The sequence below is a fragment of the Schistocerca cancellata genome, chromosome 7 (genome assembly GCF_023864275.1).
Source record: "Schistocerca cancellata isolate TAMUIC-IGC-003103 chromosome 7, iqSchCanc2.1, whole genome shotgun sequence".
NCBI lineage: Eukaryota > Metazoa > Arthropoda > Insecta > Orthoptera > Acrididae > Schistocerca > Schistocerca cancellata.
Genome location: NC_064632.1, coordinates 611423624 through 611437203, shown reverse-complemented (window position 1 = coordinate 611437203; position 13580 = coordinate 611423624). Strand labels below are relative to the sequence as shown.

General features: G+C 45.3%; 1 protein-coding gene across 1 annotated transcript in view; it reads left to right on the top strand.

The window, feature by feature from the left end:
• Positions 1-13580, top strand: part of LOC126092292 (uncharacterized) — a 230263-nt gene that overhangs the window by 123524 nt on the left and 93159 nt on the right. The window contains exons 4-5 of the mRNA XM_049907811.1: positions 9984-10406; positions 10531-10951. Coding sequence (XP_049763768.1) covers positions 9984-10406; positions 10531-10951 — 844 coding nt within the window. The remainder of the gene's footprint in view (positions 1-9983; positions 10407-10530; positions 10952-13580) is intronic.

Here is a 13580-nt window from a genome sequence, read left to right as displayed (position 1 = left end):
CATTTGTGTGCGTGATAACTAGGTTGCCCAAACAGGACTCCAAAACCCAAAATAACAGGTCACATGTCAGCTGTCTTGTTCTCGGATACTAGGCACCACCGGGCAAAGACAATCGCGACGAAAACAAAAATCTCTGAAATTACAGCTGCCTGCAGCAAAACAAATGAGTCAGGGTGCATGAATGTAAAACACAAACCACTGTTCCAGCCGGAGCGTAACCTTTTCAATACACATACGGACAGAACAACACACGTGAGCATAAAGGGAGCAGCAGATGCGTACCGAGCGCCAAAATAAGACCCACGTCACGTCCACAAACCGGTGCACTGCTCCCGGAACTGGTGTCTGCTCGCTGGACTACCCCAACTCTCTGTCCCCTTCCGCCACACACCGTTTGGTGGCTTGCGGAGTATAAATGTAGATGTAGATGTAGATGAAAGCGATGCTGACTGCCGCCTTGCTCGACGCTCACTTTTCGGCCGTGCACAACAACTCTTCTCTTGTCGCCTCAGAGTGCAGCCGCAATGTCCGTTCTCCCCTGCTGTCCCCCCAGACTCCCGTACTCGGACTCACTCCCTCGTTAGGACCCGCTCCGACAGGAGGCGCTCGCACTCGCACATAGTGTCAACCTCAACCAGAGGAGTAATCGATAGCGTCTTGCGCCCGAGAGCCACGCCACGGCTCAGACACCTTTGTGGGTGCATTTTCCACCATGCACTATGCAGTGTCGATTTCTGCTTCGATGATGACCATGGACTTCTTTGCTCCTGATATCCAGCACTGCAGCTAGTCCATTGTGGTGGGACCGCCATGTACCCTGTTGGTTGTAGCCCCCTGACAACACAGGGATCGCTCTGCTGATGCCTGCGCCATTAACTCCCCGCATTTGCCAAGGGGTAGATGCCTATCATCCTGGGGCATCGGGGCTTCTAGCAATGGCCATCCTGCCAGGTGGCCTTTGCTGCGGCTGGGTGGCACCCGTGGGGAGGGCCCCTGGTCGGAGTGGGTGGCATCAGGGCAGATGAAACGTGATGAAGCGTCTCTAAGCAATCACAAGCACAATTCAACACACAGAAGTATGAGCCCAAATCGTTCCCCTCCTTGGCCACACGGCCACACCTTGGGAGGAATGTCAAGTTAAGGATGGCAGCGGATCTTATTCTCCCCGGTACCTTGTATGTTCGAGAGCTGATGGGTAATCTTTCATGACGATGAAACCTCAGTTTTTTGTTGAGCGTTTAGAGGACAAGTTCAGGGAGGTGGAGGGCTTGTCCAAAATGAGATCTGGGTCAGTCGTGATCAAAACAGCATCCTCTGCCCAGTCATGGGAGTTACTCCCTTGTGACGAGCTGGAGGATGTTTCTGTAACCGTCATGCCCCATAAGAGCTTAAATATGGTCCAGGGTATCATATTTCGCAGGAACCTTCTTTTGCAGTACGACGATGAGCTGCTCGCCAATTTAGAGCGGCGAGGTGTTTCGTCCGACGTGTCAACCGGGGTTCAAAGGATAATTCGGTTGCCACTGGTGCCTTCATCTTGGCCTTTGAGGGTGATACATAGCTTGAGAAGGCTAAGGTGATGGTCTACTGGTATGATATGAAGCCCTATATCCCTTCATCGATGCGGTGCTTTGAGTTCTGGAAGTTCGGCCATATGTATTCCCGTTGTACTTCCAGTGTCACATGCCGAGATTGCAGACGCCCATCACATCCCGATACTCCATGTGCCCTGTCTCCAATCTGTGTCAACTGCAGAGAACACCATTCGCCTTGCTCGCCTGACTGCAGGGTTCTCCAGAAAGAAAGGAAAATCATGGAGTACAAGGCCCTGGACCAACTGACCTACACTGAGGCTAAGAGAAAATTTGAATGCCTGCATCCTGAACGTATGACATTGTCTTACGCCGCCGCTATAACAGTTCTGGCAGCATCAGCTCGACCAACTCAGGTCACCTCTCAGAGCCATCAGACTACAGCTGCCCCCTTGATTCTGGGGGGCATTTCCCTCCCAGTTACTCCTGCACCACCTACTTCGGGAGCAACATCCCCCCCCCCCCCCAAACGATTGGGGACGTCCATTGTCACTTATAAGCCGGAGAAGCGTAAGCCTTCTTCTGCTTCTCTCGCTAGGAAGGGGTCCCTTGGGTCACTCCCATCCCAGGTTTCTTCTAGTGGGAAAAACAACACCCACCAATGGCTGAAGAGCCCAAAAGCAGCTGGTCGTAGGGCCTCTTGCTCCTCCTCAGTCCCGGAGACTGAGCCAGTGAAGTCCTGCCAGCCAGGGAAACCCAAGGAGCAGCAAGATAAATCCAAAAAGAATACCCTTAAGACCAAGGAAATTGCTGTGGCACCCCCACCACCGCTACCTACAAGCTCTGCGGCTGAGGATGGGGTGGAGAATTTGGCGTCCGCTGAGAACCTAGATCTCGCCAGACCCTCAGATACAATGGATATAGACTGCTCAGGCAATAAATCGGTGGCAGCAGGTGACTGAGGCATAAACTGCCATATTGAATGTTCCGTGCCGTCCCAGCCTCACGATGTCATCCTCCAGTGGGACTGCGGCAGTTTTTTTTCCACCGCCTGGCTGAGCTATGGCAACTGTTAAGCTTTACGCCTGCTGTCGGCATTGCCCTCCAGGAAACCTCGTTCCCAGCAATGCGAACCCCTGCCTCTGTGGCTATAAGGGATATTACAGGAACCGTAGCGACTATAATAGAGTGTCGGGTGGAGTTTGCGTTTATGCCCTTAACTCAGTCTGTAGTGAACATGTGCCCCTTCAAACCCCTCTTGAAGCTGTCACTGTCAGAATAAGGACAACAAAGGAAACAACTGTCTGCCATGTATATCTTCCTCCAGCTGGTGCAGTTCCCCTGAATGTATTAGCTTCTGTGATTTACCAACTCCCTAAACCTTTCCTACTTCTGCGAGATTTTAATGCCCGTAACCCCTTGTGGGGTGGTACCGCACTTACTGGCCGAGGCACAGATGTCGAAACTTTACTGTCGCAATTCGACCTCTGCCTCTTAAATACTAGGGCCGCCACACATTTTGGGGTGGCTCGTGGTAGTTACTCGGCCATTGATTTATCAATATGCAGCCCAGGACTTCTCCCATCTATCCACTGGAGAGCACATGACGACCTGTGTGGTAGCGACCACTTCCCCATCTTCCTGTCACTGCCCCACCATCAGGCACACAGACGCCTGCCCAGATGGGCTTTGAACAAGGCGGACTGGGGAACTTTCACCTTTGCTGTCACCGCTGAATCTCTCCCACATGGTGTCGTTCTCGCTTCCCGAGCACGGGGTCCCGGGTTCGATTCCCGGCGGGGTCAGGGATTTTCACCTGCCTCGAGATGACTGGGTGTTTGTGTTGTCCTCATCATTTCATCATCATCCAGGAACGTGGCGAAATTGGACTGAGCAAAGGTTGGGAAATTGTACGGGCGCTGATAACCACGCAGTTGAGCGCCCCACAAACCAAACATCATCATCATCTCTCCCACATGGTAACATCGATGTGATGGTTGAGCAGGTGACTAGCACAATTGTTTCTGCAGCAGAAAAGGCGATCCTTCGCTATTTAGGATGCCTGAGGCATAAGGCAGTCCCTTGATGTCGCCAGAAGTCACTGAAGCAATTAAGGATCATCGGCGAGCTCTACAGCAGCATAAGCGGCACACTACCCTGGAGCACCTCATAGCCTTTAAACAGCTCCGTGCCCATTTTCGCTACCTTATCAAACAACGGAAGGAGGAGTGTTGGGTGAGATGTGTCCACCATTAGGTGCCACACATCACCTTCCCAAGTCCGGGCAAAGGTCAAACATGTTTTCGGGTACCAGGCCCCAACAGCTGCCACCAGTGTTATGAGTTATGTGCCAACGCAATCATGATTGCCGAGCACTTTGTTGGAGCCTCTACATTGGAAGGGAACATCCTCTCATTCCCTACACGTTGCAGTGAATCCTATAACGCCCCATTTTCAGAGTGGCAGCTTCTCAGTGCCCTTGCACATCGCCCCGACATAGCTCCCGGGCCTGATTGCATCCACAGCCAGATGATTAAACATCTCTCATCTGACTACAAGCAACATCTTCTCGTAATCTTCAACCAGCTCTGGTGCGATGGCATTTTTTTATCGCAATGGCGGGAGAGCACCATCATTCCGGTGCTCAAACCCGGCAAAAACCTGTTTGATGTGGATAGCTATCAGCCCAACAGCCTCACCAACGTTCTTTGTAAGCTTCTGGAACGTATGGTATGTCAGCGGTTGGGTTGGGTCCTGGAGTCATGTGGCCTACTGGCTCCATGTCAGGGTGGTTTCCACCAAGGTTGCTCTACCACTGATAATCTTGTGTCTCTAGAGTCTGCCATCCGAACAGCCTTTTTCAGACGGCAACAACTGATTGCTGTCTTTTTTTACTTATGTAAAGCATACTAAATGACTTGGTGGCGTCATATCCTTGCCACATTGTATGAGTGAGGTCTCCGGGTACCACTCCTGATTTTTATCCGAAACTTCCTGTCGCTCCGTACTTTCCCTGTCCAAGTTGGTGACTCCCATAGTTCCATCCATAGCCAGGAGGACGGGGTCCCACAGGGCTCTGTATTGTGTGTGTCTCTATTTTTAGTGGCCATTAACGGTCTAGCAGCAGCTGTCAGGCCCTCTGTTTCACCACAACTTCTGCATTTCGTACTGCTGCTCCAGTAATGTTGTTGCTGAGCGGCGCCTTCAGGGAGCCATCCACAAGGCGCAGTCATGGGCTCTAGCCCACGGCTTCCAGTTTTATCCGCAAAGTCGTGTGCCGTGCACTTCTGTCGGTGTTGAACCATTCATCCAGACCCCGCACTTTACCTTAATGACGATCCACTCACTGTAGTGGTGACCTAACAGTTCCTAGGACTGGTTTTTAATGCTCGATTGACTTGGTTCCCTCATCTTTGTCAGCTTAAGCAGAAGTGCTGGCAGCACTTCAATGCCCTCCGTTGCCTGAGCAGCACCAATTGGAGTACAGATTGCTCTACACTGCTGCAGCTCTATAGAGCCCTTGTCCAATCCCGAATTGACTATGAGAGTGTGGTTTATGGTTTGGCAGCGCCTTCAGCATTGCATTTACTTGATCCTGTGCACCACTGTGGGGTTTGATTGGCGACAGGAGCTTTTAGGACAAGTCCGGTGACCAGCGTACTGGTGGAGGCTGGTATCCCTCCCCTGCAGATCAGACGTATGCAACTGCTCGTCAGTTACGTAGCACACATTCATAGTTCCCCTGAGCATCTGAATTACCGTCTCTTTTTCCCGCCCACGGCAGTCTATCTCCCGCATCGGCAGCCCAGATCGGGGCTAACGATTGCGGTTCGCGTGCGGTCCCTTCTCTTCGAACTAGAGTCCTACCCTTTACCACCTCTACTTATGATCTGTTCATGTATTCCTCCATGGTGTACGCCTCAGCCGCAGCTTCGTCTGGATCTTTTGCATGGCCCTAAGGACTCCATTAACCCCACGGCTCTCCGCTGTCACATCCTCTCAATTCTTGGCATGTTCTGGGGCTCTGAAGCGGTTTACACCGACGGCTCAATGGCTTATGGTCACGTAGGCTTCGCATATGTTCATGGAGGGCATATTGAACAGTACTTCTTGCGAGTCGGCTGCAGTGTTTCACTGCAGAGCTGGCAGCCATATCTCGTGCTCTTCAGTACATCCGCTCATGCTCTGGCGAGTCATTTCTCCTGTGTACTGACTCATTGAGCAGCCTACAAGCTATCAACCAGTACTACCCTTGCCACCCTCTGGTAGCATCAATTCAGGAGTCCATATGTGCCCTGGAACAGTCCCGTTTTTCTGTGGTGTTTGTGTGGACCTTAGGACACGTCGGAATCCACAGCAACGAACTTGCTGATAGGCTGGCCAAACAGGCAATGCAGAAACAGCTTCTGGAGATAGGCATCTCTGAAGCTGATCTGTGTTCTGTCTTACACCGCAGGGTTTTCCAGCTTTGGGAGATGGAATGGCATAACAAACTGCGTGTCATTAAGGAGACTATGAATGTGTGGAAGTCTTTCATGCAGGCCTCTCACAGGTAATCAGTTGTCCTCTGCCGGCTCCACATTGGCCATACGTGGCTAACGCATGGTTACCTACTCCGTCGCAAGGACCCACCTCAGTGTCGCTGTGGCTCCCAGATGACAGTTGTCCACCTCTTGCTGGACTGCCCACTTTTAGCCGCCCTGCGGCAGACTTCTAACTTTCCCAGCACCCTGCCTTTGGTGTTGGGCGGCAATGCCTCCACAGCAGCTTTAGTTTTACGTTTTCTCCGTGAGAGTGGGTTTTATTCTTCTATGTAGGTTTTAGTGCGTGCCCTTTGCCCCTTTGTTTCCTCCACCCTAGTGCTTTTGGAGGTTTTTATGTGTTGCAGAGTGGCTGGCTTTCCCTTTTTTTATTCTCGTGGTTGGCCAACCACTGTAATCGGCTTTCATGTTTTACTCTCTTCTGTTTCTAGCGTCTCTTTGTTTTCTTGTCCTCTTTTGTTTCATTTAGTATTTGTTGCCTTCCCTTCGTTCTTGTGGCTTTTCCTTTCTTTCCGTAGGAACAAGGGACCGATGACCTCGTAGTTTGGTCCCTTCTCCCACCTTTAAACCAACCAACCCAACCACTCAGGAACCCCATTGTGGCTAGTTACTGTGCCCCAATGAGAGAATCTCCACTCTCGTTGACCAACATCTTCAACCTATTGCCCACAGTCTATCCTCCAATATAAAAGATAGGAACCATTTCCTCCACCAACTCTCTACAGTCCCTGTTCCTTTATCACATGGTTCCCTGCTTGTCACCATTGATCCCATCTCCCTTTATACTAACATCCCTAATGTTCATGGCCTTACCGCTGTTGAACACTATCTTTCCCAATGCTCAATGTATTCCAAACCAACAACCTCCTTCCTAGTCACCTTGAACAACTATATCCGCACCCACAATTAGTTCATCTTTGAATGCATCTGTGGTAGGGCAATGGGTACTAACATGTCACTATCCTATGTCAACCTATTAATGGGCCATCTAGTGGAATCCTTCCTAAACACCCAAAATCGCAAACCCATCACCTGGTTTTGATTCATTAATGGAATATTCATGGTGTGGATCTAGGGTAAGAACTCCCTATCCACATTCCTCCACAACCTCAACACCTTCTCCCACATTTGCTGCACCTGGTCCTACTCAACCCAAAAAGCCACCTTTCTCAATGTTGACCCACACCTTAAAGATGGCTTCATCAGTACCCCCGTCCATAAAAAACATACCAATCACAAGCAATACCGACTCTTTGACAGATACCACCCATTACATGTCAAGAAATCCCTTTCATACAGCCTAGCCACCCGTGGCCATCCCATACACAGTGACAAACCGTCTCTCTTGAAATATACTGGTGGTCTCACTGAGGCCTTCTCAGACTGTAATTACCCTCCCAGCCCTGTACAAAAACAGATCTCCTGTGCCTTGCTTCTCCAGTCACCCACCACCTCCCAAACTCCTACTGTCCAGCCACAGAGAAGCAGTCCCCTCATGATTCAGTACTACTCAGGATTGGAGCAACTGAAACATTCTCTTCGTCACAGTTCTGACTACCTCTCGTTGTGCCATGAAATAAGGAATGTCGTACACACTATCCTTCTCACCCCTCTCACAATGGTATTGCACCACCCACCAAATTTGCACAATATCCTCGTCCATCCTTACAGAAGTGCTCTCAACCCCTTGCCTCATGTCTCATATCCCTGTAACAGACCTAGATGCAATACCAGTCCCATACATACTACCACCAGTACCTATTCCAGTTCGAGCATATAATCAAGTTTCTTGTGAAAGAAGGCACACGATGGATTGTGTGCACCCAATTACATCCCAGAATTGTAACAAGGAAACAAGCCTGAGATGAACCTGGGCTGAGTGATGCCAGAATGCGCGTGTCTGTTGGAATGGTGCTTGCAACCCTGTTTTGGGTCTCTGGAAGTGTTTTTCTACTCGACTTCCGGCATTAACGCAGAACAATGAATGTAGCTTTTGGTTCAGGCAAAAGTCACATACTGCAAAAAATGACACTGACAACAGAACCGAAATATGTTTCTTCTGCACAACAATGCGAGGTCACAGTCTGTGACTGTACCAAGGGAAAAACTGAGGAAACGTATAGAGCAACTCTAGAACATCCTCTTTACAGTCCAAGTTTATCACTCTGTGACTACCAAATGCTTGGACTGCTGAAAGAAGGAACTCAGATGACTTGCTGGCAAAGAAGCGATAGAGGAGTTCATGTGCCTATAGCTGCGCACACATCCCTCTTCTTTCTTCAAGGATGGCATCAAAAAGTTGCAAAGCAAAGTGAGGAGATAATCTAGAACAATGAAGTGGTTGTATTTTTGTTTTGTTGATTCAGTGAAGTTTACAAAATACAATTCAGATTCATTTGCTCTCCAATTATATAATTACAATAATAACGATAATAATAATAAACACTGGAAACTCCAGGTTGGAATAACAATATTAAAGGGAAGAGAACAGATTGTTACTCACCGTAAAGATGACTCACTGAGTTGCAGACAGGCACAACTAAAAGACTTGCACATGCAGCTACTGGCCAAAGCTTTCCTCAGCAAAGAAAATATACACACATTTATCCAAGCAAGCACACTTCATGCACACTCAGCCAACACACAACTGGCATTTCCAACTTTCGGAACTATAGTTTCCTTTTTTAGGATAGTAGAGGAAGTGATGAGGAGATGTTGAACAAGAGAAATTTATCATTCAGAACAAAGGAACATACACCATGAATCAGACTGCTACAGTGAAGAATAATAGTCTTAATAATGATCATGTTGTCATTCTAATGTAGTGTAATGTGAATTCACATTCATCTTATTACACCATTTTTGCAATTTATTCAAGTTGTTATATTCTTTCATCTGAGGATCATGTATCAGTTTCATTTTACATCATCGTTTTGAGAATTTATTCTCATTTTCAAAAGAGTGATTGTATTCTTAGTTATTTTTATTAAATATGATCTTTAGAAGGTTATAGTATGACTTTTACACAGTAGTTATGTAAATGGTACTTTTTTTCCAACTCATGACAGATGTTTATTGTACTATGAAATCACAGTGAACAAAGTTTTAAGTGGCATCATAATCATTCTGCACAACCAAAGTTGTTACAGATGCTGATTTATCAACAATGTAGGAAAAGACAGATTGCTACTTACTATAAAGAAGACACATTAAGTTGCTGACAGACACAATTAAGACACACAAATAATGCTTTCAGGAAAGGAGAAAAACACACAAGCAAGCACACCTGTAGCTGATGAAGCTGTGTCCGAAAGCTTTATGTAAGTGTCTTTTCTGCCTCCCTGCAACTTAACATGTCTTCTTTACAGTATGTAGCATTTGTTTACACAAATATGTTCGCATGTGTGAGTTTCTGCTTCTCCTGTGTCACACATATGAACATCACCACATTTAGTCATAGCCATGCATTATGTACCCTATGTAATGTACCCTATGTAATGTACCCTATGTAATGTACAAGTACGTAGTTTGTTCTCGTGGTTATCTCCTAAAAACACACAAGCAGCTGCAACAAAGATACCTGGAAACACTGACAAAAACTGGACAACATACAAGTATACAGGGTAATTTTATCAATTGGTCTTATTAAAATGGGAGCTTCCAAAGTTATATTGCCTGGTTTACGTACTAATGACACTGTGTGAACATTCCATCTGAAGTAATGTTTATTTTTCATGTGTGTGAAAATTATCAGAATAGATGCTAGTAGTTCCTTTACCGAAAGCAAAGAGACTTACAAAAATTTTTGTTGAAATTTTATTGAAGTTCTTAAGTTTGATGAGTGCCATCATATTTAATTATAAATAAGCTATGAACTGCAGACTGACTGCATTTAACCTTTATGTTACAGAGCAGAAAGAGTACCATTGATGTCAACTGCAGTAAATGTTCAGAGAGCTCCGCCAAATAATATAGTACCTCATCGGCCCATGAGTACTGGGCCTAAGAAAGTACAACAGGCAAGGGTAACAGAACACACACCAAAAGATTTAGTACAACTTGATGGTGACACAAGTGATAGCTTCATCTCAGCTTCAGGTTCTGATGAGGAATTACTGGTTGCCTGTTATGAATTTGAGCCTACTACATCTTCCAGATATAGTGGAAAGTCATATATAGTGGACAGTGCAGCAGATTTTGGTAAGGTGCCAAAGGATTCTTACTCAGATTTCAGGGCCACAGAACAGATACGAGGAAGAAAGAAATCACCACAGTTTCTAGAACTTCCTGAGGTGATAGATGACGATGATGACGATTGTGGCGGCGGCAGCAGGTAGGTAGTTAAAAATAATATTAAACTTCATTTCAGTACACGAGTTTTTGATTTTTGAAAATGAATATAAGGTAAAAAAATTATCTGTTTTTGTCCTCCTTCAAAATGTGGCATCCATTCCCAGGGAGACACCAGATAGCCAGGATAAAGGATCAGATCAGTACTTCATGTCCAGTGACCAGTTGTCATCTTCTCAAAATCCTACATCATCTTTGGGCACTGACAGCAAGGGATCAGTACGAGATCAACAAGCTCCACCTGAAGTTGTGAATAGCGAGCCCAATGACCCGAAATCAGATATGTCAAAGATATCTAGCACTGAACAGAAATCTGTGCTTCAACCTATGATTAGTGAACAGTTGACAAGTTCTGAGACTGCTTCACACTACTCTCGACCCAGAACAGTTCCTGTGTGGCAATCACGGAGGAGCATGCTATCTTACCCGTCCAGCCGCCAGGTGCACTTTTATGACCACAGCTCTCGGTATCAGCAGCAGTGCTTCCATCCAAAGGACGTTGTTCAGAAAATTGACAAACCATTTCAGGTTAGAATAATTAATTAAATTTGGGATTTTTGTTATCTCTTTAAGTTTCATAGCCATGCATTATGTACCCTATGTAATGTACGAGTACATAGTTTGTCATTAGCTCTTGTTGAAACTAAATAAATGTTAACTTAACTGGGGCTGAGATATGTGATGGTAGTGACCAACTATATCTTGGAACAAAAATATTATCCTCATTACAGATTCATTTATCCTAGGGAGTGTTTAGCACAACATGGAAGAGTGCTTCGTGAACTCTGTTCACTGAATAAATATGCAACATGAAGGTAATAGTGTGATTATTATTGTATTTGGGAAAAATGGCCGTATGTGTGAGTTTTCAGGAATGTAACAGTTTATTTTACCTTATCCTATACAAAATATCTGAATCCTAAAACAAGACCAGAGCCTGATTTATCATCCAGTTTATTTATTCATGCACGTACCCTTGTATGTGACATAAATTAACATAAAGTCTAAGAAGGTTCTTGTTGGAAAAACCATGAAAATGTTGATATAGTCTTGAATCTTCATGTGTTATGCTAATTATTCTTTCATTTATACTCTCAAAATTATGTTCAGCCAATCCGTGTGACCATGAACATTTACTCGTATTACACAGTCATTTTCAGATACACATTCCAAGTGGAGATCACCTTCGCACCTCATCATTCTGCATATATTTCACAATAATGTTTGTATACCCGTAACTGTATAACTTCTTCATTGATGACTCTCAATGTCATCTACTCTGAGATTTTCCTGAAGCTGTCCACACATTGCTGCAAGCTGTGTCCTATACTTGCTGTGATGTAAAGGTGTTTGCAGGTGAACTCTGACCACCACATGCCACCAGGGGAATACCTCAAAGAAGTGCTAAAACATGAAACAAATGTTTCATCTTCATTTGTATGGATACTCTGTAAATCATGCTTAAGTGCGCAGCAGAGGGTTTATCAATCCACCTTCGCAATAATTCTATATTATTCCAGTCTGGAACAGCACATGGAAAAAACAAACACCTGTATCTTTCCGTGTGGGCTCTTGATTTCCCTTTATGAAGATGATTGTTACTCCCTATTTAGGTTGCTGTCAACAAAATATTTTCATTCAGAGGAGAAAGTTGGTGTTGCAGATTTCGTGAGAAGATTCCACTGCAATGAAAAACGCCTTTGTTTTAATGGTGTCCATTCAAAATCCTGTGTCATGTCAGTGGCACTCTCTCCCGTATTTCTCAATAATATAAAACATGCTGCTCTTCTCTGAACTTTCTCGATGTGACTGTTCTGCCAATAAAACACAGTCTTCGGTTTGCCTTCCTGAGAGCATTTTCTTTTTGTTCTTTACAGGTTAAGTTGTTTGGTATTGTAACTCTTAGGTATTTAGTTGAATTAACGGCCTTCAGATTTGGCTGATTTATTGTGTAACCAAAATTTAATGGATTCCTTTTAGTACTCATGTGGACGAGTGCTTTTTGTTATGTAGAGTCAATAGCCAATTTTCAGACGACACAAATAGCGTTTCTAAATTGTTTTGCAATTTGTCTTGATCCTCCTATGATATTACTATATGATAAATGACAGCATAATCTTCAAAGAACCTAAGATGGCTGCTCAGATTTATTGTCTCCTAAATCATTTATAAAGGTAAGGAGCAGCAGAGGCCCTATAACACTACCTTGAGGAATGCCAGAAATCACTTCTGTTTTACTCAAAACCTTTCCATCTATTCCTATGAATCATGACCTCTGACAGGAAATCACAAATGCAGTCACATAACTGAGATGATATTGCCCTCATATAAAATGTTCTACATATTACAATAGTGATTCATTGATTTTTTGAATCCCATAAACATTATAATGTGAGAGCTGATCAAAAAATTTTCATTTGCTGCAGTGTATATGCAGCATAATGCGACTCCAATGCAGGTCTACACTGAGGTAACAGAAGTCGTGGGATGGGATATGTGCATATACAGATGGCAGTAGTATTGCATACATGAGGTATAAAAGGACAACACTGCCATTTGTACTCAGGTGATTCATTTGAAGAGATTTCCAATGTGATTATGGTTGCATGACAGGAATTCCAAGATTCACAGTGTCATGAGAGTACCAAGAATACCAAATTTCAGGTATTACCTCTCATCATGGACAATGCAGTTTCGATGACCTTCACTTGACAACTGAGAGCAGTGCCATTTGCATAGAGTTGTCAGTGCTAACAGACAAATAATACTGTGTGAAATAACTTCAGAAATCAATGTGGGACATACGACAAACATATCCATTAGGTCAGCAACAAAATTTGGTATTAAGGGCCTATGGCAGCAGACAACCAACTCGGGTGCTTTTGTTAATAGCACATCACCTGCAGCACATCTCCTTGGATGGTGACCATATTGGTTGGACTCTAGGTGACTGGAAAACAATGGCCTGGTCAGATATGTCCCGATTTCTGTTGGTAAGAGCTGATGGTAGGGTCTAATTGTCGTACAGACCCCATGAAGCCATAGACCCAAGTTGTCAACAAGGCACTGTGCAAGCTGATGGTAGCTCCATAATAGTGTGGGCCATGTTTACGTGGAATGAACTAGATCCTCTGGTTCAACTGAACTGATCTTTGAC